We start from the raw sequence: 26,965 nt of genomic DNA, 5'->3' as shown, positions 1-26,965 counted from the left end.
GACCCTCCGGGCACCTGTTCTCATCCTCCCAGCCACCGGGTGTCGCGACATTGTGACTTACTTCTAAGCAAGCACGCGCGAGAGGCAATGCCTTGCACGTCTGCGATAAAACGCAGAGACTTTTTTTAATTTCAGTGACCCTCCCTAGCACTACATAAGCTCCTCATCGCATGTATGCTGCTGCTATTATTTGTTTTAATCGTTTTCCCCCATCTGCTCCGGCTACAGTATTATGCAACTCGCGCGCGTGTGCATCCTATGCACCCACAGGTTGCGTGGGAGGCCCCCTCGATGTCTCCACCCCCTCTCGCGTTCCCCGCGGCTATCCCCTCAAGTCACCTCCGCGACACGCGAGGCAAGAGCGAGCAATGTCCCTCCCCGCCTACGTCAAGCGCTGGCTGCGCTGATTGGGTCCCAGTGTCCTTAAAAGGCGAAGAGCGGGCGAGGGAGCGCGGGAGTGGGTGCTGCAGCCGGCTCGTGGAAGCCGGGTGGATAGCGGCCTGGCAGCCTGCGGAGAAGCTCGCTGTGATGTCGGGCACTCGAGCGGCTGCGGCAGCAGCTGCAGCTTCCAACGATCGCGCCCCTCGCCCTGCCGCCTGCGCTGCTGTCGGCGTTGGTTTGAAGAGGCTGCGAAGTGAGCCGGGCGGCAACCGTGTGACGGTAGTGCTCGGCGCTCAGTGGGGCGATGAAGGGAAAGGCAAAGTGGTGGATCTCCTGGCCACCGAGGCCGACATCGTCTGTAGGTGCCAGGTGAGTAAGGGCTGCCCCGGGGCAAGAAACAGCAGCAACCCGACTCGTCCCACGTTCTGCTGCACGGTGGCCAACCTCCCAGCTCCTTTTTGCTGCGGTGGCGTTTAGGACGCACGTATCCACCTGTGCAGGTGAAACGTTTAGCCCCTGGACTGTTTGCTCACGGCTGTGGATCAGGGTGCAGTGAAAAACAGAAACAAGGGCATGTTTAAATATTGGTAGCTACAGATTTCTTCCCTGCTCTGATTCTTGTTTCTTCTAACTCATACTTTCTTCCGTTTTATTTTGAAATCTCCACATTTTTAACACATCCTTTGCCCGCCTTCTGCTGTTCAGAATATTGGATTACATATCCCATTGTTCCCAGCTAATTATCCAGTTGTGAGTTGTAATTGTACATAGGAGAGAAATAGGTTGCGAGGTGGGTGGGCGGTCATAGTAAATGCCTTTTCTTAAACTTTCTCATAGTTCTTTTTTCCTGTCACTAGATAGTATCAATTTTCTGTTTTATTCTATCCTGGTTGATGTGCTGTTTTTGTCCCCCCCTTTCTTCATTGCTATTTTTGTTTCCCTCTCTCTCTTTTCTCCCTTTGAGTCATGTCATTTCTCTCCAACTAACGTTGCTGCTGGCCTTTCTTGTTATCTTCATATCAGCCTTGTGAAGTGGGTGAGTCTGTACCATTAGTCTAAGGCCACCCTCTGCACATTGTGTACTCCCTTGACTTGAGCCAAGTTCATTTCTGTTTTATCTTTTGCTTCTGATGCATGCCTTTCTTACCGATGTCTTGAATAAAGCTGCAGTAGAAAGGGAGCAAAGCTTTTCAAGACTGGTTACAGACAGAATGCCATCTGGGAAGAGGAGGGGGAAAACAACCTCTGGGTTATAAATAGAAATAGCTGAGCCGTGGTGACAAATGACATAAGATCTGAAAGTACAGACAAGCATGATGAACGGACCAAAAGTGTGTGCGTCTGGACAGTGGCACATATGCTGGGGTGTCTGGTGACGGCTGTCTGCAAGAAAGGTTGAAGGTGAGCACAGTGGAGGTTAGCTCGGCATTGCTTTGGGCTCATCAGCTTCAAACTTCTATGCTCTGGTACATTATTTTGAGCCAACTCTGATCACTTATAAAGTGTGCAGGATGTATGTCTCTCTGAGCCTGGGATATGAAGGATTAAATAAGTTTAGCCCTAGAGAGATGCTGTTTCAGTTTGTCCTGCAGCCCCAGAGGAACTTGAGCCAGACCCTTTCTCAGGCTGGTTTCATACAATGTACCAAACCAAAATAAACTATACTGTAGCTTGGTGTAGCTTGAAAACAGTGGCTTATGGCAAGATCTTGTGTGTACCTATCCTTTTGTGGTTTAACTGTTGAACAAACTATGGCTTAGTGCAATGTATGAACCCAACCTTGGTGTAGTCTGCCTCACAAGACTGTTGTGAAAATAAAGAGGGGTGATGTAGATTGCCCTGAGCAATTTGGAATAATTGGGAAATAAAGATTAAAGGTAAAGAAACTGAACCCTCATACCTTACTGCATAGTTTCTCACGTGATCATTTTTCACCCAGTGCCACTCAAGCAAGAGAGTGCAAAGTACCAAAGCTGGCAGTATGAGTGTGTGTGCACATGTGTGTGTATGCACACATATATGGCAGGCCTTTGAATAAACATGACTATTTATATTTCATCTAATACTGCACTCATTCGGGTTTAAATTAATTACAGGTTCTCTTAAATAATGAGCTAAAATTATTTTAATGGACTTTTTGTTTTGTTTTTTAAAGATCCAAGGCAATTGTTCTGGAATTATTCTAAGGAACTGTATGAATAATCTAGTTCAGTCTTTCACCACACAGCAACATACCCAACAATATACCTAAAGCTGGAAAACAGTCAGCTTTAGGTACACACTTCCTATGTGTTTTCTTTGATGCAAACTAGATACATGAAATATCTGTTTGCATTCTAGAGGTTGGTTCAGAATGTGAAGCTATTGTGTGTGGTGGTGGAGTGGTAAAACAGCACACAGGGAAAGCAGCCGAACCTTTTCTTCTGTGCTTTGGCTGCTGTGAAAATCCCCACAAATTCTGTATTGGCAAAGAAAAGTTATTACAGGAGCACACAGCATCTTTAAGGGCAACATCATTAGTCAGATTGAAGTGGCAAAGAAGAGAGCACCTGGCCAGCCTTGGGTGATCTCAAAAGCTAAGCAGGGTCAGACCTGGTCAGTCCTTGGATGAAAGACAGCCATGAAGCACCAGGGCTGTGGGCTGGACTGGGTGGTAAAAACTGCCCCAGCCAAAGGCAGCGGCAACCACATTTCTATTATTGACAAGGGGGGAAAAACAAAACAAAACTGGGTCCATCTGTGTAAGTCACTAGGAGTCATGCAAGACTTCAGGAAATCTTTACCTTACAGAAAAGAAGGGAAGGTTTAACCCTTTGTCCTCATCTTCTTCCCCCTATGGAAGCTGTTTAAACTAAGAAACAAAACTAGAGATGCCAAATACAGAAATGCATTTCCTTTACAATCTGTTCTCAGTCTGTGTCTTTTAGGCAGCTGCTCTGGAAAAGGGATGGGGAACTTTGAGTAGTTTTTTTTTTTTTGAGGGGGAGCTGAGAGCTATTGTGGGGTGGTGATGCAAAATAGGTGGGCTTGAGGCACAAATGGGCAAGGGTGGAATTGCGGGGGGGAGCATGAATCAGAGTAATACAGAATTGGGAGAGGGACCATGGCAGTGTGGGAGAAGGTATGAAGTAGTAATGACGACAGTGATTAAAAAATGGAAATGTATGTTTCAACTTATTTCTTTTGTCTTTGGATGTAGGACCCTTAATTTTGTTAGTAAAACTAGAACAACTAAGCACTTTGAATAATGTAACTACATTTTAAACATTCTTATTTATTATCTCCTGCCTTTCCTTCAAGGTCTCAGAGGTTTCTTCTCACTTTAGCCTCACAATGATTCTTTGTAGTACATCAGGTGTAGTGACAATGATTCGCCCTTGTCACTTGGTGAATTTTGTGACTGAATAGGAATTAATTGATTTCACTGAATTTGTTATGGCCGCCCACTCCAATAGACTCTGGACAGCTTACAAAATCTAACACAGAGTTCAAACAATTAAAAATATAGACAAAACAAGACAGCTTGGACTAAAGACAGCCACAATAAAGCATGACACAGTAGCGCCCCACACACACACACTAACCCCAGGCCTGGGAACAGAGCCAGGTTTTAAGGGCTTTTCAGGACCCCAGGAGAATGGGTGCCATCTGTATCTCTGGCGGGATGCTGTTCCAGAGGACAGGGGCAACAACAGAGAAGGCTGGAATCTCAGAAATAATGGATACCTGTACCCCAGTCCTTCATCTGAAAATGTGTGCCTTTCACCAGAAAAAAAGTGAAAGGTAGACTGGAATAACAGAGAACATCCTGAGATGTAGAGGATGGGAACAACAACTTTTCTGATTGGAAATTGGTGTTTTGTGCTTAACCATGTCCAACAAGGTAGCTATTTTGTAGGAACATCTACCACATGCTGCCATAATTGCACATGTATTATTTGCAATTCACAAAATGTTGCCCACCTTTACTCCTAGGACTACAACAATAAATGTAAGTAAGACGATTTATTTCACATGATGCTTTTTAAAAGCTGAGTAAACTGATACAAAATAAGAACTTACGGACCTAGCATCTGTTAAGCACCTGCTTGCGCTTAGAGAAAAAATGGTGGCATTGCTATTTTAAACTTGGGTTTGGGTACTGATAAAATTGCAGTGGGATCACCCGTATTCCATGAAAAGGTCAAGTTTAAAGTTACTAAACCTCTGTCAGAAAACAAGGCTGGCTTTCCAGGCTCTTGTTTCTGCTGCAAGCTCAGGTATGGCTTAAATAAATAAATAAAAACGAAGTTTGTTGTTCTGGGTAACAGGTGAAATACTCAGTAAAAACTAAATTCAAATGGCATTTGTTTTATTTTGTTCCTTGTTTTCCTTTCTATGATTTGCAGGTAAATTAGAGGCAAAATATGATTACTTGGGCTATTTCGTTCCCTGAGAAAGGAGGGGTTAGCAGAGTGGTAATATTGCTATAACTTCAGAAAAGGAAGTAGAAGCTTTTTACCAGCAGTTCTGTTGAATGTCTTTTAGCCCATGTGCTGCTGCTACTGCTAATATGAAAGTATGGGAAAGAAAACAAATACGAGCTTTTAAATAAATCCTGAGTATATTCTCAGTATAGTCTTTTGATCTGACTTGCAGATATAGAAAATGCAAAAGGCACATCTTATGAAATCTGTCTACATAGCAGTGAGCAAATCCCTTGGGCCATTTGCGGCTGATTTAAAACTAGCCACAGCTAAGTTCATGTCCTGGCAGTTTTGCAGGTTTAACACTGACAATTATTGTTTGAGCTGCCAACTTCTGCAGGCAAGGACTATGGAACCTTTTGATACAAAGCAGTCATTATGGACTTCAGTTAAAGATGTTTTCATTTAGGTGCATTACACTTTGCTCGAGTAAAATGCTAGAGGAAATATGGGAATTCACTTCTGTCTGAAAAGGTTAATGTTAATACTGTAAGGTCTTGGCCCCATTTGCAGTTTACCAGGACATAGTTATGCCCTGGCAACGCCAGTCTTTCCATAATATTGTTCTCATCTTGTCCTGGCCCATGCATGAAATAGCCTTAAATTATCACATGGTGTACTGTTTTTAAATAGTTTTCTCCCTTAAGCTATCACTGTTGTACCACAGCTTCAGGGTGGTAAAATCTGTAATGCTATGTCACGTATAATCTTGAAGCTGAGATCAGTTAACCTCTTGAGGGTGTGATCAAAGATGTTTTGTGGGGACATTATTGCTTTATTACCATGTTAATTTGAACTTCATTTCGGATCAATACATTCTAAAGTGTGGGCACGACCCTCTATTGTGGTCATAAGTCAGCCTCCACTGTAGCCATTTCTCTTTGCAGCATCTAGAAAATAGGACCTATCAAATTAGGCTTTTGTTGCTTGCAGTTTCCCCTGTACTTGTCAGTTTCAATCACTACACTGCCCACAAGTTACAGACCTGGTTGCTCAGCAGCTGGCCAGTTTCAATTTATAGGTGGAGCTAGTTGCACAGTCTGCCTCCTTTCTCTGTGGGGCTATTTCTGCCCTATCACTTTCCATACATCTTCCTATTTTATATTATTTAAAAAACTCAGGTGATGCCCAAATGGTGAATGGAGGAGGAACAGGCAAGCAGCCTAGGGAGGGCATGATATCTATCTCTGCTGCAATAGCACAACAGATGGATATTTGTCAGCTAGCAGTAGAACTGATCACCTCATCTCTAACTGCTAGCACATTCACAGATTGGAGCAGAATCATTTGATAGTGACTCATAATAGCTATAACAGAGGCAGGAGAAAAATTGGCAATGGGTAGAGCAAATGCTATTCTGGCATCATTTTGTGTCAATAGATAAATATCACCTTAACTCAATTGTGGGATAGGCTTTAAGAGAGGAATAGGAAGAACAAAGATTACATTAGTATTTTTTTATTTTTTTTTCAATTTGATTATCCAAGAGTAATCAGAGATTTGCCAGAATAGGATATATATTCTTGTATTTGCTTTTTTAAAAAAAACTGTGCTTCAATAAGTGCATCCTTAAGAAAATGGGAATCCCAAAACATCTCATTTCCTCATGAGAAACTAATATATAGGATAGGAAGCCACAGTCTGCATGGAACATGGCAAGATAAATCCTCCATGTCAGCAAAAGGAGAAAGACAAAGCTGTATGCTGTCTCCTTATTTAATCAATCTATATGTAGAATATATATTGAGGAAAGCTGGATTGGAAGAAATGGGTGTGGTTTTAAAATTGGAGGAAGAAAAATGTGCTATGCTAATGATACTTCTCTGATAGCTAAAAATGCAAACTATCTTCAAGCTCTAATAATGAAAATCAAGGGGTACTATACCTGTTATTAATAAGATTAATTTAATGACAACAGGTACAGCAACCAGTCTTAGAAGTAACAATGAAGATATAGAGGATACTTTCTGCATTTTACAATCAACTATCAATAGTAAAGGAACTAAAGCTGAAGAAATAAGCCCACAGACCAAAACAAACAAATGATCAGCAAACAAATTGACCCAGAGTTCTCACCTGGGGCACAAATGACCAGGCTCAAATTACCATATTTTGAACACAATCTGCAAAGACCTAGCCTTCTTGAGAAGTACAGTATATATTGCTGGGAAAGGTGGAAGGAAAGAAGTAGACAACCAGCAGAGACAATGGACTTAATTACAGTGGCAACGGCAGCACTGAGAGACCTGAAGGGGCTAAGTTGGAAACATCATCCTGGAGAAGGTCTGTCTTTGTGGTCCCTAAGAGTTGACATTGACTTGATGGCACATTATCAGTCAGTCAAAATCAATAACTGCAGTTCTTACCCTTTTGGAATTAAAAGACTTCTAAGAGCTTACCTAAAACTATATTTTAGACATTAAATGGGGGGGGGGGTCTTGCAGGAATTTGACTAAATGGGTTTATGATTGGTTCATTTACTGATCCTAACTGAATAGAATATAGTAAGAAGGCTATTACATCCAGGAAATACTGTACTATACTCCAGAGTCGTTGAAGGACAGCCTTGGAAAAATAGAAATCAAGGACAGTCTAGATAATGCCCTTTCTGGCAGAATGATTTTTTTTTTGAGCTGTGTATTTCTAAAAAGAATTTTCCATTCACCCACTTGTTGTTGTTGTTGTTGTTGTTTTTAATTGCCATTGAGTCATTTATGACTCATGGCGACCCTATGTATAACAGAACGAAATGCCTTGCGCCATACGCCTGACTGTTCCAATGTTTGCATCCATTGTTGCTGTAATTGCATCTCATTGAAGGTCTTCCTCTTTTCCACTGGCCGACTTTTTATTGTTTATTCGTTCAGTCTCTTCTGACTCTTCGTGACTTCATGGACCAGCCCATGCCAGAGCTTCCTGTCAGTCGTCAACACCCCCAGCTCCCCCAGGGACAAGTCCGTCACCTCTAGAATATCATCTTGCCCTTGGTCAGCCCCTCTTCATTTTGCCCTCCACTCTCCCTAGCATCAGCATCTTCTCCAGGGTATCCTGTCTTCTCATTATGTGGCCAAAGTATTTCAGTTTTGCCTTGAATATCATTCCCTCAAGTGAGCAGTCTGGCTTTATTTCCTGGAGGATGGACTGGTTGGATCTTCTTGCAGTCCAAGGCACTCTCAGAATTTTCCTCCAACACCACAGTTCCAAAGCATCGATCTTCCTTCACTCAGCCTTCCTTATGGTTCAGCTCTTGGACCCATATGTTACTACGGGGAACACCATTGCTTTAACTATGCGGACCTTTGTTGTCAGTGTGATGTCTCTGCTCTTAACTATTTTATCGAGATTTGTCATTGCTCTTCTCCCAAGGATTAAACGTCTTCTGATTTCCTGACTGCAGTCGGCATCTGCAGTAATCTTCACACCTAGGAATACAAAGTCTTTCACTGCTTCTACATTTCCTCCCTCTATTTGCCAGTTATCAGTCAAGCTAGTTGCCATAATCTTGGTTTTTTTGAGGTTTAGCTGCAAGCCAGCTTTTGCACTTTCTTCTTTCACCTTCATCATAAGGCTCCTCAGTTCCTCTTCGCTTTCAGCCATCAAAGTGGTATCATCTGCATATCTGAGATTGTTAATGTTTCTTCCAACGATTTTAACTCCAGCCTTGAATTCCTCAAGCCCAGCACGTTGTATGATGTGTTCTGCATAGAAGTTGAATAGGTAAGGTGAGAGTATACAACCCTGCTGTACTCCTTTCCCAATCTTAAACCAGTCTGTTATTCCATGGTCTGTTCTTACCGTTGCTACTCGGTCGTTATACAGATTCCTCAGGAGGCAGACAAGATGACTTGGTATCCCCATACTGCTAAGAACTTGCCACAGTTTGTTATGGTCCACACAGTCAAAGGCTTTAGAATACTCAATAAAACAGAAATAGATGTTTTTCTGAAACTCCCTGGCTTTTTCCATTATCCAGCGGATATTGGCAATTTGGTCCCTAGTTCCTCTGCCTTTTCTAAACCCAGCTTGTACATCTGGCAATTCTCACTCCATGAATTGCTGAAGTCTACCTTGCAGGATCTTGAGCATTACCTTACTGGCATATGAAATAAGTGCCAGTGTTCGATAGTTTGAACATTCTTTAGTGTTTCCCTTTTCTGGTATGGGGATATAAGTTGATTTTTTCCAATCTGATGGCCATTCCTGTTTCCAAATTTGCTGGCATATAGCATGCATTACCTTGACAACATCATCTCGCAAGATTTTGAACAATTCAGCTAGGATACCATTGTCTCCTGCTGCCTTGTTATTAGCAATGCTTCTTAAGGCCCATTCAACCTCACTCTTCAGGATGTCTGGCTCTAGCTCACTGATCACACCGTCAAAGCTATCCATGATATTGTTATCCTTCCTATACAGGTCTTCCGTATATTCTTACCACCTTTTCTTGATCTCTTCTTCTTCTGTTAGGTCCTTGCCATCTTTGTTTTTGATCATACCCATTTTTGCCTGGAATTTACCTCCGATGTTTCTAATTTTCTGGAAAATGTCTCTAGTCCTTCCTATTCTATTGTCTTCTTCCACTTCCGCGCATTGCTTATTTAAAAATAAATCCTTGTCTTTTCTGGCTATCCTCTGGAATTTTCCATTTAATTGGGCATATCTCCCCCTATTGCTGTTACCTTTTGCTTTCCTTCTTTCTTGGGCTGCTTTTAGTGTCTCAGCAGACAGCCATTTTGCCTTCTTGATTTTCTCTTTCTTTGGGATGTATTTTGTTGCTGGCCCTTGACTTTAGCAAACATGATGTCCTTTTCAAGCAATCGGTCTTTCCTGACAATGTGCCCAAAGTATGAGAATATAAGCCTAGTTATCTTTGCCTCTAGGGAACATTCTGGTTGTATTTCTTCTAAAACTGATTTGTTTGTTCTTCTGGAAGTCCATGGTATTTTCAATAATCTTCGCCAACACCACAATTTGAAAGCATCAATTCTTCTTCTATCTTCCTTTTTGAATGTCCAACTTTTACAGGCATATGTGGCAATTGAGAAGACCATGGCATGAGTCAGACGCACCTTTGTTTTTAAACTGATGTCTTTACTTCTGAAAACTTTAGATAGGTCTTTGACGGCAAATCTTCCCAGCGTGATACGTCATCTGATTTCTTGATTACTACTTCCCTTGGCATTGATTGTTGATCCAAGTAGACTGAAATTGTTGACGACTTCAATTTCTTCTCCATTTATTGTGACATTGTTTATTGATCCATTTGTGAGTATCTTTGCCTTCTTCACATTCAGGTGTGGTCCGTATTGAGGTGTAGTCCGTATTGCTGACTACAATTTTTGATCTTCATCAGCAAGTACTTCGAGTCTTCTTCACTTCCAGCAAGCAAAGTTGTATCATCTGCATATTGCAGGTTGTTAATGAGTCTTCCACCAATTCTGATACCCCGTTCTTCTTCGTACATTCCTGCTTCTCAAATTATTTGTTCAGTGTACACACTGAATAAGTAGGGTGAAAGTATACAACCTTGCCGCACAAGTTAATAGTCCACTTAATAGCTTTATTTACCTAAGGTGAGACAAATAGCTCTCATGAGTAGGCCCACTCAACTCATGTGGTGCCCTGGTGGATTTCATTTTAACCCTGCTCATAGTTTTTTGATTCTTAAGTTTTTCTTACCTTGTTAGTCTTATGATTTTTATTATTTGTTTTTATTTGAGGGGGGTATTTTCTTTCTGTCATTTATTTATTTATGTATTGTTTTTATAAGGTCACCCAGTACAACACTGGCTCTGGTGAGTGTGTAAATGAGAAAACAAGTACAATACCTATAATTGGGCATGTCCTCAATGGCCATTTGGCTTGGACTACTGGAGTTTTATGTGGACTCCTAATATACATGGGTTTAGCCACAGCAGCTCAGATATCAGTGCCATTCCCTTCTTTCTAATTGCTCCTTCCTGCTTCACCCTGCATCCCTCTGCAGCACCTGTTAGTCTGACTGACCCATCATGGACATGGAGAAGTGTGGGAGGGAGCATCCCCAATTCTCTGTGCCCCCCCCCCCACCCAGTTTCATCCTGTGCCCCTCTTCCACCCTGGGCTATTTTTGGAAAGGAGTTTAGTGCTCTTTCAGAACTGCCAGCAACCTGTCACTCAGGCAACTTGAAAGAGGGGTAAACCCTCTGGCCCAGGTGCCCACCCACTTGCCACACCACATGTGAAGGCAAGTGACTGGTGGTGTTTTTCCTTGCTGGCAGGTGATGCTTGGGAGGGTAAACAAAACCAGGGAAACCCATTATTTTCCTTAACTTATTCTGCATTAAAAGTGTAAGGACACTTTCCCTCACTGAAAATTGGCAGTTGGGGCAACACAATTTACCCCAATATATTATTCTTTGCTGGCTCACAGACAAGTAAATAGTACATTAAGGTGATTGTTTTCTGTGCCCATAGGTCCTGTTAATCTCTCTATTTTTTAAGTGGATAAATTGGACAAAAGCATAGCCAATATATTAACTTAAATCACTTAATTATCTGAAGTCTTTTATTTCAGTAGGACTAAAGTGTGACTTAGTCTGGATCTAACCTGTAGGTTTCACTTTTTAAAATATTTTAAAAGGTATAGAATTTCAGTCCAAATAAGTAAGTTCTTCACCAATAGTAATAAATGAAAAAATAATTAAATATTTTATTTTACTTTATTTCTGGTAGGGTGGAAATAATGCAGGTCATACCGTGGTTGTTGATGGGAAGGAATATGATTTTCACCTCTTTCCTAGTGGTATAATTAATCCTAAGGCTGTTTCGTTTATTGGTAAGTATAAGTATTCCATTCAGATTCATAAGATCCAAATGTAAATTTATTCTTTACTTCAGCAACATTTATGTCCTATCCTTTTCAGTACTGAGGAATAAATCATATTGAATTTAAATTATAGGACAACTCCTACATTTTTCTTGTTTCATTTTCAGATTCTGAGGAAAATTTGACCTTTTGTCTATGCCTTTTCAGTGAAAGAAATGAAGAAATGGTTAGTTAAGACTCAGCAAAAGTGACTGAAACGTTTTTAATGTTCAGAACATAGAACAGCTGTTAAAAATCCCATTTTAGGTCTAATTTTCATATATATTTAGTTACATTTTGCTGTTACAGGAGAAGTGGTCTCTTGTAAGCCAGTTGCCCCAGACCTGGACCCAGGTGATAGAACTGTTGGGTGCACTGGCCTCCAGCTGCTGGTGAATGCCAGGTCAGTGTGGAATAAGACTGTGTCCATCGACAGTATTCTGGTGGATGAACGGATTGATCTGGCATGTATTGCTAAGACCTGATTGGGCAATGCTGGGGACATAGTCCTATCAAAAATGTTCCCAGCTAAGTTTCAGGTCCTGCAGCAACTGCAACACCTTGGTCAGGCAGGAGGGGTGGCTATGATAGTATGGGAGACCTTCTCAATACAGCAGCAAGGAACTGCCTTGGAGGTGGCTGGCTGCAAATGCCTATATGTGTAATTGGACTATAGAGATATGCTATGGTTACTGTTGAGCACTGAAGAATTGATGTTTTCGAACTGTGGTGCTGGCGAAGAATCTTAAGAGTCCCTTGGACAATCAACCCTGACTGTTCACTGGAAAGACAGATACTGAAGATGAAGCTCAAATACTTTGGCCACCTAATGCAAAGAGAGGACTCACTGGAAAAGACCCTGATGCTAGGAAAGACTAAAGGCAAAAGGAGAAAGGGACGGCAGAGGATGAGATGGTTAGATAGCATCACCGATGCAATGAACATGAATTTGAATAAACTCCGAGAGACAGTGGAGGACAGGAAGGCCTGGCATGCTATGGTCCATGGGGTCACAAAGAGCCAGACATGACTTAACGACTGAACAACAACAAATGGCTACTGTTGGTGTACCAACCGCCTAGGAGCCCAGCAGCAAACTGCATTAGTTTCTGGATATCATCTCCAGACTGCTACTGCAGCTCCTAAGATTGATAGTCTTGGGGGACTTCAGGTTTCATGCCCTGGGAGAGGAATCTATACAGCTCATAAGTTTATGGCCTCCCTGGCAACCATGGCTTGTCCCAAGTAATCTTGGCTGTAATACCCATGAACGGGCACATGCTAGATATGGTTTGGTGTTTGAAGCAGATGAAAGATGATCTGGAGATGAAGGACTGTGATGCACCTGAAGTTGCCATGTCTCACTGCTGGCTTATCTTAGACTTCCATGCTATAACCCAAACAAACATTTTGGGAGGCAAGCTGTCCTCTTAGTTGATATCAAGAAGCTGAGAGTAGGTGTTAGTTTAGATTCCCTTAGGAAACTTTCTGTCATAGGAGAGGAAGAGGAGCTACTGGATTAAGCTGGCTTCAAGGGGAAGTCTTAGAAAACGTCAGACAGAATTCTAGGGAAACACCTGGAAGGGAGGTTTGGAAAATGGCTGGCAGCTAAAATGGAGTAGACAACAAATGGCTGTTGAAGATGGACTGTTAGTTATAGGACAGAGAAAAGTTGGCTGGTAATCCTAAAATAAACTGGGAATTGTTTATACTGCTGAAAGCTCATCAGTTCCAGTGTGGTCCAAAGTCCACAGAGCAGGGCACAATCTGAGGAAGTGCACTAAGGACCAGCAGAGGATGAATGGAGCTGAAAGACAACCACTAAACCAATGCAGAGGATGCACAGTAGGGGTGCCAGAATGTGCCAAAAGATAAGATCAAAGCCTTCCAGCTAGATAAAGGCCAGTTGCCAGATCGTCTGAGAGACAGAGAAAAAAACTTTGCCATCAATCTCTGTAAGCCTTTCCTTAGAGAAGAAGGCAGACACACACAGCAGGGTAAAGCATTATAATATGGAAGAGATCCTAACTCAGTAGTCCATTCCCTAGTATCCCAAGTTAAAACTTTAATTAGAAAAGCTGGAAAAGCCCAATCTGTTGCACGTTCTTCTGGCATAAGGATAGTTGCATTTGCTTAATGCTTATTTTTTTAAGGAGGATATTTGATTTCTTGGTTTTACAGAAAAAGTTTTGTGTATACTTTTTAGGTAACGGCGTGGTTATACATTTACCTGGCTTATTTGAAGAGGCTGAAAAAAATGAGAAAAAAGGTTTGTACTTAATATTTTTCCTTTAAAAAAGGAGGGGTTTGTTTTAAATAATGGGATTCAACTTTATTTTAAAAGGGTATTTTAAAATTTCAAAATCAGAGAAAATGGATGCCTCAGTAAAAGCTACTCCTGTTATTGTGGACAAGAGACCAAGTCTGCAGAAAATCAAGGGATTGTGACAAATTACATTTCCTTGAAAGATACTTTCAGTGACTGTAAATGCATCCCTGTGGTGAGCAGGCTCTGGCCTATGAGGCTGCAGTGTTGGACCTCCGCATACCAAACTTAGAGAATCGTTGCTCAAGAGCAGGGTTTTTCAACCTGGGCAACTTTCATGCTGGCTGGGGAATTCTGGGAGCTGAAGTCCACACATCTTCAAGGTGCCCATGTTGAGAAACACTGTTCTAGACTGTTCTGCCCTTTAGAGCCAAACCCTTCTAACTGGTACACATTTCTTCTGATAGGATTAAAAGATTGGGAGAAAAGACTCATCATATCAGACAGAGCACATATCGGTAAGTAGTATTCAGGAAGAGAAAACAAATCGTAACACTTTTTCATGTTGTTGTTAATTTTATTTGTACTGGGCAGAACTCATATGTTTGTATCATGAACAAGTAATTCTTGTTTTAATATATTCAATGCAACAGATGTAAATTAAAAATAAAATTGTTTCCATATCATGGGTAATCTCTTTACTTTGAGGCTTGATGCTGCTAATAATTACAGCAGTTTAATTCCTTCATTGTTAGAACATTAAACTCGTAATTGTATGAAACGTTTGAGAACCAAACCTTGTTTTGCCTCCCTCAATTCTTCTTCATGTGGCTTTTCCTCTGCTATGCAGTGTTTGATTTTCACCAGGCAGTTGATGGACTTCAAGAAGTGCAACGTCAAGCACAAGAGGGGAAAAAGTAATTATATATCTTGGTATACGCGGATTCTGCTACTAGATGTGGAATAAGTCTGGAAAGAAATCATATCAAATGTAGTAGTGCATGTAATGCAATGATTCTGTTACTTTCTTGACTGTTCTTGCTCAAAATATCAACTTACAAGCGTGCATGCACAAATGAGTTCTAAATAGGCAAGAATCACAGATGGCATAAAACACCCTTATCCCTATATGTGTCATCCATATATCTCAGATGGACTATGCAGTATAGAATGGGGGCACCAATAGAAGCTGGACCTCCACACAGCTGGTATCTGCTCTGAAGAAAATGAATATGCATTACAAGCAGTGCATGGTGAGGCAGATCAGGTGGTGAGGTTTTAATTGCTGTGGGAGACTTGAATGCCAGTCCATGTTTGATGCCCATATTTATTCATCTTGCTGCCTTCTTCCTATCTTCAGGTGAGGTTCCGTTACAGAATCTGCATTTTAGAACATGGCAGCTCTTTCTTCATGACACAGCACACAAATAGAAACCTTGCTGTTGCCTCTTTGTGAGAATGTTAATGCTATGGGCACACTAATATAATTATAAGTATTATAGAAGTATTAAAGACACTGAATCATATGCATTATCTTTCCTGAGGCAAGTTTAGCGACATAGCATTACTGCCCTGATTCTGTATGAGAATCTCTTAAGTTTGTTCAGTTATACAGCCACCACTGCTGAATTAGTACTATGATATGATTGTAAAAACTGGACAATGAACAAAAGACACCATTGAATTAGGGATTTGGAGTCTAAAAGTACCTTGGACTGCCAGAATCAGCCTTAAACCATAGTAAGTTGATTATGATGTGGCATGTGATGTAAGTGGATCATAGACTAGAAAAATCTCCTTTATCGCTAAAGCCAGGTTACACTGGTGAATATTTACTCATACAGTCACTAGGGGTCAAACCCTACATTGTGTCAGAACTGCATGTGGTAGGGGAAAAAAATTAGTTCTGAGTAAAAGTAGATTGCTCATACTCAACTAATTATTGTTAAACTTTTCCAGTGTTTTGGGAAAAGACTACATACTTACTGACATGCTTTTGTTCCTTCCAGTTGACCGCAGCCATGCCTCTGTACTGGAGGTTATATTTGATAGGTCACTGAGCTGGAAAATGATACCAGTTAACCTATTTAGAACAACCCTGAAAAATCTGGCAGTGAAGTAGTAAAAGGAAGCATCCTCATAGCAACCTTGGCACATAGTTCAGTGTGGAAAAGTACTTGTACATGCATAGCTTTCTGGTCCAGTTCAATTAATCAGTGTGGGGTAACATAGCTACTGCTCAATTCCCTGAAAGAAAGACATTGCTATCTTTGAGAAGATCAGAATTTCCCAAAGATGGATGACTGAAGTTTGGGGGACGAGCAGTCAAGAGGAAGAATGCCTTGTAAAGGGAACTTATCGGTCAGTAACATAAAAGAAACTGAGGTTGGGAGCATTATATTTTGCCAGTTACATTTGTTGTCTACCTGGGCTGCCTTTTGGCTGAGGATCTTCAGAATATGAATGCCTAGAAGATAAGGAAGAGAAATGTTTTCATTTGTGTAATTTATTTATTTAAAAGATTTGTATAGCCAACTTTCTTAAAGCCAAAACTCTGTGAGGCTTACCATCCAAAAATAAAACAATATATATAACAATAACACAATAAATAAAAACATGACCAGTAAAACCAAAACAGAAACCTGGCGCCACAACCATGCTTTTAATTTAGAAGGGACAGCTACACCCCTCACTCCTTGTTCCTGATACCCCCTTTATTTGCCTCTTCTCTTCAGTTGGTGAGCTGAACCCTGACTTAAGGTGGGGTTGGACCTGAGATGCTGCCACTCTATTGTTTCTTTTAAAGAGAAGATGAGAGGCAGTTGGTGAAACAAGAAAATATGGTTGTTCCAGTTATACCAGCCTTCCCCAAATGTGCTGGATTTCAGCATCCAGTGTGAATTCAACAAAATAATATTGTTCAGTGAGAGTCATTTGTCTATGCAAGAATGAAAAAATAGGAACATTTTTTTCCAATATTGTTTGCTCAAAAGAAAACTGTGTAATAAAGAGACTCAGGATGAGTCCTGGATCTGAAAAGATTAAAGACCACATAGGTGAATACTTCTTTCTAATGCATGCCCATACACATGTACATCCAGACTATACAACTTAACCAATTCCTATTATAAAACATTTGGAAATATCTGTATCACTAAATATCTGAATAGCTCAACAGTTGATTCCACTCATTTGTCTTTTGTTGCTAGCATTGGCACAACAAAAAAGGGAATTGGACCAACTTATTCTTCCAAGGCTGCACGGACAGGACTTCGGATTTGTGATCTTCTTTCAGACTTCAATGAATTTTCATCAAGGTATTCTGCTGGACTGCACAGTAGGGAATACCTTTTGGGTGGGAACATTTCTATATACTCTTAAGACACAGAAGGGGAGGTACATGTGAGTGTGCTCTGTGGGGAACTGTGAGGATAGTTGTATATATATTACTGAAAATGAGCTGGATTTGGAAAAATGAGTATATCATTTCTATGACTAACTTTAATAAAATAAATTCTGATTATCTTTGCCACTTAAAAACCTGTTGTTTGAACCTACAACCTGGTCTTCATGCATCTTTGATAGAGAATTTTTTGTCTCTGACTTGTAGGGAAAAGTTCTTGAACAGAAAAATACAGTTTAAAACTTCTGTATACAGTGTATGCTGCTAATTGTTGATATTTTGCAGATTTAAAAATCTGGCTCACCAGTACAAGTCAATGTTTCCTTCTTTAGAAGTTGACATAGAAGGGCAACTAAAAAAACTAAAGGTAAACCTCTAACACTCCCATGTTGAGACTTTGGATTTTAACAGAATAGAGTATCAGTTTCAAGGGAAGAAATAAAATAAGAAAAATTGTATCATTGCTTATTTTTCAGAAATTACAAAAGATATGGCATTGAAAACAGTTTGAAATGCAATCAGATACAAAACACATACAGGTAGTCCTTGAGTTATGATGGTAATTGGGACCAGAATTTCCATCGCTAAGTGATGCGGTTGTAAAATCTGATGTCACGTAACTGCATCACTTAGCAACGGCAATCCCGGCAGTCCTCATTGCTCTCATTAACAGACTCCCACTGGTTGTTAGGCAAGGACCCACCTCAATCCAAGCCATTCCTGGCTTGGCCCTCCCAGCCCCGAGCTTCTGTAAGTTAAGGGACTGCCTCCTCCTCAACTCCCCCCCACCCGCCTGACTCCCCCTCCATCTCTGCCTTTTTGGCTGCCCTGCACAGTGGCACTCCTCAGTGGTGGTGGCACTGGGGCTGAAGTAGAGGCCCAGGGCCTTTAGTAGTCTTAGCTGGCTGCCACCACTCCTGGACCAACTGGACCCAACTGACTTCAGCCCCAGCGCCACTGCCACCAAGGAGTGCTGCCTCAAGCCCTGCACTGCAACCAGCCAAGCTGGCACCACAGCACAAGGCCCCAGTTGCCCCCGCCACCCTGCGCTCAACTGACCTCTGCCACCTTCCTTCCAATGTTCACAAGGCACGCCTGGCCCTATGCGAGGCAGCTGCTGGCCATGCCAAGCCTTCTTCCTGAGGCTATGTGCACTGTTCTACAAATAGTGCACACCATTCTCGTAATGCTTCAGAAGGCTTCTGAGGCCTTCTGAAACCTTGCGAGAAAGTCACGCCCGCAGTTCTTGCAATGCTTTGGAAGACCTCAGAAGCTTTCTGAAGGCTTTCTGAAGCATGAGAAGGGCATGTGCTCTTTGGAGAACAGTGGGTGCGGCCTTCTTGCAAAGCGTCAGAAGGCCTCAGAAGCAGCTGTATTTATTTCTCACTGAAAAAACAAAGTCAGTATCAGATGTACTTCATAGCACCTCAGCATAAGAGGACAGAGCAAGGCCTCTGAAGCTGATTTTAAGATATGGATAGGAACATACAGGAATTCCTTCAGATATTGTCGTATCTAGCCTTGAAGGGCTTAATAGGTTAATACCAGCACTTTGAACTTGGTCAGGAAATGAACTGGGAGTTAGTAAAGGTCATATAAGGCTGGTATAATATGGTCATGATGTCCAGTCCCATTCAGTACTCTTTTTGTAGTATTATGTACTATCTGAATTTTGTGGACCAATTTCAAGGGCAGTCTCACCAACAGTGCATTGCAGTGATCTAAAATACTTTTAAGAAGAGATAAGGGTAGGTAAGGAGACCAGCTGTCCAGCAGAGCCTAAGTGTCATGCCTGCTCAAGGTGATAAAAGGGGCTTCTCACCAGAGGATGCTTGTGCTTCAGTAACAGATGGGTGGTTCTAGAAGCATTCCAGACTGACTCTTGATTCTTTGGGGGGAGTGCAGTTCTTTCCTGAACAGGTTCAACACCACTCTCCTGGACTGGTGAATTACCCTCTAGCAGGACATCTGTCCTGTCCAGGGTGAGATTAATTTGGGGGGTTGTCATCTAGTCCATTACTGTGGCCAGACACCTACAGTATTCAGCACTTCTGCTGCCTAACCTGAATCAGATAAAAGGGGAGACTGAGTTGTGTGCTATCAGCATGTTTATGACACTTCACTCTTAATCTCTGAATACTCTCACTCAGCAGTCATACAAATGTACAGAAGATAAACTTGAGCCTTGCCTTAAATGCCATGAGTTGCCTTAAATGCCATGGAGTTGAGCAGAAATCCCTCAGCATGACTTTCTGGAAATGCTAATCCATGTACAAGCAGAACCATTGCAAAATTGCTCCACCCACACCTAGCCTGGATTATCTTTCCAGGAGAATGCCATGACTAATGATGATGAAAGTTTGAGATGTCCAAGAGACTGCACACCCTTTATTTCTCCCCCAGCAAAGATCATCCCACAAAGTGACCAAAGCAATTTTAAGGCCAAACTCAGACCCTAAAGCCCAGCTGAAATTATTGTAGCCACCTCTTGCTTAAACACTTTGTCCAGGAAAGGGATGATGACCACTGGCCTATGGTTCTGCTGGGTCCAGTGCATTCTTTTCCAGGACTAGTGTCATTATGACTGGAACAACATCTTCATGTAAAGAAAAATTTATAGCCTCTTGTTATAAATGTTCAGCGGAGTCCATTTCTGCCCTCCTATATGGAATTAGTTGTGAGGGATAACTGTTCAACTATGATGGTCAAACTTTTCCAGGCACCTTGTTCAGATCCTTAAGCACCCAAAGTCACCAAAAGAATCTGAAAAGATAATGCTCTTTATTCTTCTGCATATTAAACTGGCAAAATTTCAGAATCTGTGATAACAAATATAATCAAGCTTATTCTTAAAGTATCTAGCCACCTTATCAAGGCTAGCTACTTGTCTGTATAAATTCTTCTTCCCCAATTGCCTAGAAATGGTGATTTTTCTGGTTTGGCTTCTGATATGCTTCTATTCTTTCAGCCAGTATAGGAGAAATATTGAAGTAACTTTATATGTGTATGGAATATTGCAGGGATATGCTGAAACAATAAGACCAATGGTCCAAGATGGAGTTTATTTTATGTACGAAGCACTACATGGCTCTCCAAAGAAAATTCTTGTGGAGGGTGCCAATGCAGCACTGCTTGACATTGACTTTGGTATGTCACCTGGTACGATGTATGATTGTCTAGTTATATAGAAATCTATGTAATAAATTCTCCTGTCTCTGCATGTAGATGTGAGAAGGGTTAGATTATTATTTCATAAGTAATATATATATTGGTGAGGAATAATACTGCATACTGATCAGAAACAATGAATGTCTTTCTTAAGGTCTGACAGGCCACTGGGAGAAATGGTGGCTAGATCAGAATTTTCATACGCTCTTAAATATGCATGCATTTGCATGATCATGCAAATCTTAGTCATGCTGAGAGTAACTAAATGTGAGGATCATGGGTTATCCCAATAGTAAGAAATCTTTCTGGAACCAATCAGGTCTCAGTAAAGTATTTCTTTATTGTAAGACACAGTTCCATCTCCATCTAAAGACTCAAGTGAGTAAGATACCCCAGTTCCCTCCTTTTACATGCCCCGGTTTCCCGCCTTCGTTTGAAATTGAATATTTACAACTGCTATTGGCTTTACAACATAATTCCCAGCAGCATTCTTCACTGTCCGTTTGCCGATAAGACGTTAGGCACAACACTCTGGCGTCAGCTTGCTGGGTCAGTCAGTGATGTCTCTCACACAGCAATCAATCCTCCTCCTCCCTTCTTTACAGCCCATGACAGAGGAGAAGGACCAGAAGGGGTTTTTATAGCTTCTGGGCCAAACCTCTGACAGTGAAATTGATGAGACCCTGTTGATTTCAATGGGCATACTATAAGCCTGAATTCATTTGGATGCAACATGTCATGAGTATCCTGAAGTTTATCTTATTTAGGGGCCAACATGAGAGAACATACTACCTCTTTTAGAATTCAAGTGAGTAAAGATTAGGAGCAGAGTTTCAAGGAGGAATTTGTTTTGTGCTGTAGAGATGTGCTTTCTTCTCAGTTGGCTTATTAAATCACCTGTTTAATTTGCCTCATTCTGGAACAAAATGTACAGCATCTTTTTATAAGCGTAGAGGTGATCCTTGCTTAACAACAGTAATTAGGACTGGCAACGCTGTCGCTAAGCATGACCATGCCAACTTACAACAGCAGTTGCAGCAGTTCTAGTTACCATTGTTACGTGAATCCTGCACAGTTGTTAAGCGCAATGTCACATGATCACCATTTGCGACTTCCTGCTGGCTTCCCATTGACTTTGCTTGTTGGAAGCTGGTAGTGAAGCTCACAAATGGCGATCGTGTGACTGCAGGATGCTGCAACCATTGTAATTGCGAGCCGGTTGCCAAGCACCTGAATCACGATCATGTGATCATGGGGACGCTGCTGTGGCCACAACTACAAGGACTGGTCGTAATGTCCATGTTCAGTGCTGTCGTAACTTCGATTGGTCACTCAACAAGTGGTTGTTAAGTGAGAACTACCTGTATATGGATGTTAAATGTAATGATATTTAATATAGAAGAGCAGTAGTATACTTGATAAACCTTCTGTGTTATGCAGGTTTCTCCAATGCAGGTTCATGTGATCCCCTGATCTTTAAAATTCCTTAAGAAAATGACTTGTTGAACAGCTGTTTGAAATAAAGTGCACTCTTTCTTTGTTTTAAAGCACAGTGTATCTAATTTTTGTTTTTTGCTAGGCACATATCCTTTTGTGACATCATCAAACTGCACCGTGGGTGGTGTATGCACTGGGCTGGGTATTCCTCCTCAGTATATTGGAGAGGTGTATGGGGTAGTAAAAGCCTACACAACAAGAGTGGGAATTGGAGCCTTTCCAACTGAACAAATAAATGTAAGTTTATTATTATCATTAAAACCATACAAATAAACTTAATGGGATAATGGTCCCCTGCTAATACATGCAAGCTAAGTTATGACAATCTCAAGCTTCATTATAAAATAGAAAATGTGCTGATGTATAACTTGCTTTCCCAGTTGTCTTAATTTTCTTTAAAGTGTGATTCCCCACCACAGTTCCATTCTATAGCAGGTTTTCAAATGTCTTTGTTGCCAGAGGCATCCTGATCTGAATCTAATTTAAAAATTGTGTCAGCGCCCATATAAATTCAGTTTAGAGTTCTTAAGTTGCTTAAATTATTTTTTAAAGCAGCTTATAAAAGCCACTGGGGTAGTGGGCAAAGTGGTAGAATAGGGCAAAGTAACCCAGAGCATGAAAATAGGTGGCATACAAGTGTAATTAATTGATAGATAGATAGATAGATAGATAGATAGATAGATAGATAGACTGACTGACTGACTGACTGACTGGACTGACTGACTGACTGACTGACTGACTGACTGACTGATGGGGAAAAATGAACATCATAAAGAACTGCCCCAAAATTCTGTGCTCAAGATTGATTTTAAAATACACAATAATCTAAATCCAAAATATGATTTGAAAGACTGAATGAGGGCTGGGTTTTGCATTCTCTCTTGCTTTCTTATGTAGCTTTCCTTCATGTATACATTAAGTGCTCTGATGTCTATATTTGCAAATGCTGTAATCTGTAGTTATTGCCCTCCATCAATCAAGATTTGGAATGACTTTCTGAGTCTGATTTCAGTGACAAACTCCAACCATAATTTGCCAGCTTGGATCTTGAATCCAACCCTGACTAATGCCAAAGGAAATGGAGAAAAAAAAAAGCTGCCTTTTGGAGGGTTTGAAGAATTGTCTGACTCAGTGTGCCATGTTGAACATCCATTGTCTTCTAAATGATTTTTTTAAACGGGTATTTTTGACATGACAATAGATCAGTTACTGGTGGCTTTTGACATTTAGCTATGTCCAATGTTGCAATCTCATGCGTATCTTTGACTCTGATAGGAAATTGGAGACCTTTTACAGTCACGAGGTCATGAATGGGGTGTGACCACAGGCAGGAAAAGACGTTGTGGCTGGCTAGACCTTGTCATTTTGAGATACGCTCATATGATCAACGGATTTACTGCGTAAGCATCACAGACTTTGAGCTACACTTGGAACTCATAACTTTTTATCCGGTGGAGTACAAATATGTAGGTAACATTACAATTAGTCTAGCAAAGTTATATTTTCTATTTTGATAAGAAACAGTAGCACCTTATCCCAAAGAAAAGGTATAGAAGGTAGTATTTACATGGTACATACTTGTTCTTTCTGCCTGAGCATAAAGTTTTGCATCACCTCTCAGAGTCCCTCTGTGGGGGGAGATGGGTGGTAGTACAAATTTGAGAAATAAATAAATAAATAAATTATTGCTTGGTCTTGCAATCTGAAAAATATGGGCAAGGGGATGCACAATGTTTATTTTACATTCTGACTGATAGGGAATTGTGATTAGCATTAACTAAATTAATGGAGGTAAAGACAGGCCAAGTGACATCTGCACTGGCCTGTTAACTGCACTGAAGGTAGGTTCTTAATTGACTCTCGAAGCTTAAAAAAATCAGTTTGATATCTGTGGATTATTCATACTCTAAAAAACTATAACTATCCACACTGTGCTCAAGTTTTTAAAATACATTTAATTCTTAAGTGCCATACCTAAGTTCTCATCATGTGTATGTAGCTAAAAAATTCATATTTATTGCATGATACATAACTGTGTCTTTAAAGTGCTTAACATGTATATTATTTTAAACTGCATGGGGCTTAAAATCACACATTTTTTTCTGTGATTAGTTCATATATATTCATGCTGTTGGAATATCCCATAAGCATAAAAACAGGTAGAGGGATTCAAGGAGGTGTTGAATGAGACTAATATTTATCTAATATTTTCTGGGCAGTCTGGCATTGACAAAACTGGATATTCTGGATGTCCTTGATGAAATCAGAATTGGTGTGGCTTATAGGTTAGATGGAAAAAGAATTCCATATTTTCCAGGTATGTTATTAACTGGCTGAATATGTAACTTTGAAATAGGTTGAAAAGTTTAACTAGGACAGGAGTCCCCAAAACACCAAGAGACAAACTGATGAAGATACCCCTGCCCACCTCCATCTCCCTTCTAATTTTCTTGCATCCTTTGGGGAGGATAAAGAAAACTTCTAAACAAAGCATAAGGCTACAGCCCCTCAACATTTTTAGTTTCCAAGAATGCCTAACAGCTCATGCCAGAGGCTGGGGCTGGGCTTCACAGCATACCAGTTTTTCTTTTTTTTAAATAAATAAAAGAATCTGAAAGACATTTAAAAAGGCATGTGATGCAGGGACCTGGCAATTTTCAAAGGAAAGGTTTGTACATGGGTATTTTGACACTTTTGTTCACCACATATATATACATTCTATAATAGTTAATCATTAAGAGCAGGGAGGATCAGGTCTTCTCCCCCTCCCTTTTATCTGTTAATTATTACAGAACTCATATATACCCACTGGCACTGCCACTTCTGCAAACCAGCCTACAAGCAGACTTTATATAAGTAAAATGAGCGCCAATCACTTTCTCCATTATTTCACTAAGGATACTTCCAGATAGATAGATCCTACCACTCCAAATGCATTGTGCAGCTACTCCATCTTCCTGAACTCAAGAAAATGACACCTAAATGTTGTGATACAGCAGGGTGATTGTTCAATAAAGACTTCACCTGGTTGTTCTATGCAACCTCATTTATTCTAAAAGCAAAGATTGCCTTTTTTGTGGAAAAAAAAGAGCTCCTTTTTAGACCACACCAAAGGTCACCAAGAGTACAACCTCCCAAGATTCAGTTAAAGTTTTGTCAATTATATTTTTAAATGTAAATGCTAAATAATGATTACATGATTCTTATGAGCTGAATAGTTGTCTTTTCACTTTTGAAGCTAATCAGGAAATATTGCAGAAAGTAGAAGTGGAATATGAAACAATGCCAGGATGGAAGACAGACACAACTAGTGCCAGAAAATGGGAGGACCTTCCATCTAAAGCACAAAATTACATTAGATTTGTGGAAAACCATGTTGGTGTGTCAGGTATGTATTTCTTCATTACTGCTCTAACAGGGTGTGCTATATGTTTATTAAGCTGTGCACAGAGGGGTTCTTGCCAATTGGACAGAGAAGCAGCTTTCTGGGGATTTAGATAGATTAGGGGTCCTAAGGAAAATTGTGTATTTCAAGACTAAAATCCTCATCATGCCCACGTGAAGCTGGTATATGGTGGATTTCTTACTTTGCAGGTACTCCAAAGGGTGCTGGTGGCTGCATATGGTCCATAACCAACCAACTTTAACTTAATCCATCACTGTATTGATGGCATCAGTTACAGGAGACTTGCTGACTTAGATGATACCACTGCTAATAGTGCAGTGCATAAGATTATATAATGTGGTTCACCATAGTATTTGAATCACAACAGTGAAACAGAGTAAGTTGTCATATATTTAAAAAAGAGTGTATGAACCACACTGAATTTTGTTTGCTGTTTCCTGCCAGAGAGCAAGCAACTTTTATTGCATAGCTGCCTTAAAGCTAATTGCTTTTGAAGTTGGCGTCTTGCATGCACCCTCTAGGATTATAGCCTAAAATATATTTCATTATGTTGTTTATTCATTGAGTAATAGTTCTAATTATTTCTTTTTTTATCCTCTTCAGTTAAATGGGTTGGAGTTGGAAAATCAAGAGAATCAATGATCCAGCTCTTTTAAAGGCTCTTTTAAAGAAGGGCTGCACTGAGCAAGGGTTCACCTGATCTTTTCTGCTCCCAAACTAAGACGAAGATGCTTTTGAAATCAAAACTGTCCTAGACTATGATTAAGAAACAAATATTTTCTCTTATTTTCAAATATTACAATGACTTGGGAACTACATAATAATAACTGGAGTGAATTGGTAGAGGAGAACCTTAAATAATGTTTTAAAAGTGTCAAACCCATATGGAATTATTTTTCCAAACTGCTATCAATAACAAACTTTCTACCACAAGGCTGTAAGCAAGATGTCCTGTCCCTGTGTCAGGAATCAGTGAAACGTATGTATCATTTAAAACAAGGCTGCCTAATGGTGCATTGAATGTCCTTAAAAGATAGTAGAACTAAGCAACCCCTTTCAAGTCTGGGACTCAAAGCAGAATTATCTTGCAGTCTGTATTTGCTTATCAGTAAACAAAACAGATACCAAAAGAGAAAGGGAAGCAAAAGAGGTTATGTCATAGAAGAAGGAACAAGCCAATACCTGAAGTCATTTGTTGGCAGTGGATCAGACGGGATACAGCTGTCAGAACTTAGGACAAAGAGCTTCCCTTCATTCATATATTTTCCAGTAGGTGCTTCACATGAAGCCCTCAGAAGTTCTGTTCTTTCAGCCCATTGTATGTTAGGCAAGAAAACAAAGAAAAGGCAAGTAAACAAACCTGAAGCAGATTTTGAAAACGCATTTTAACAGATCATACCAACATAATATCTTGCAGTACATCGCTGTGAAGGTACCATCTGTAACTTCACTTTTTTACTATGCTCTCAGGCCATCTTCTTCCCTCACTGTTGCTTACCTCTGCTCACTTGAGCTTCAGCAAAATATAAGA

The 26,965-nt window shown here is 40.6% G+C and overlaps 1 protein-coding gene across 1 annotated transcript; it reads left to right on the top strand.

Moving 5' to 3' along the window:
• The first annotated feature begins 528 nt into the window (after positions 1-528).
• Positions 529-26,965, top strand: ADSS1 (adenylosuccinate synthase 1). Its single transcript, XM_063290410.1, has 13 exons — positions 529-750; positions 11,562-11,664; positions 13,901-13,963; positions 14,428-14,478; positions 14,811-14,877; positions 17,170-17,277; positions 17,649-17,730; positions 20,384-20,510; positions 22,111-22,265; positions 23,304-23,428; positions 24,248-24,345; positions 25,267-25,416; positions 26,038-26,965. Exons 1-13 carry the CDS (start codon positions 529-531, stop codon positions 26,088-26,090), a joined length of 1,404 nt encoding a protein of 467 aa, XP_063146480.1. The 3' UTR covers positions 26,091-26,965.

The sequence above is a fragment of the Candoia aspera genome, chromosome 1 (assembly GCF_035149785.1).
Source record: "Candoia aspera isolate rCanAsp1 chromosome 1, rCanAsp1.hap2, whole genome shotgun sequence".
NCBI lineage: Eukaryota > Metazoa > Chordata > Lepidosauria > Squamata > Boidae > Candoia > Candoia aspera.
The sequence above is the reverse complement of the archived record's forward strand: the minus strand, read 5'-3'. Positions and strand labels throughout refer to the sequence as shown.

What these genes read in the sequence shown, in the direction of transcription:
- ADSS1 (XM_063290410.1), top strand. Translation starts at nt 529, where the DNA reads ATGTCGGGCACTCGAGCGGCTGCGGCAGCAGCTGCAGCTTCCAACGAT. An exon ending in GGCAACTAAAAAAACTAAAG is followed by an intron (nt 17,731 to 20,383) that starts GTAAACCTCTAA and finishes GGAATATTGCAG; the next exon opens with GGATATGCTGAAACAATAAG. An exon ending in ACTGCTTGACATTGACTTTG is followed by an intron (nt 20,511 to 22,110) that starts GTATGTCACCTG and finishes GTTTTTTGCTAG; the next exon opens with GCACATATCCTTTTGTGACA.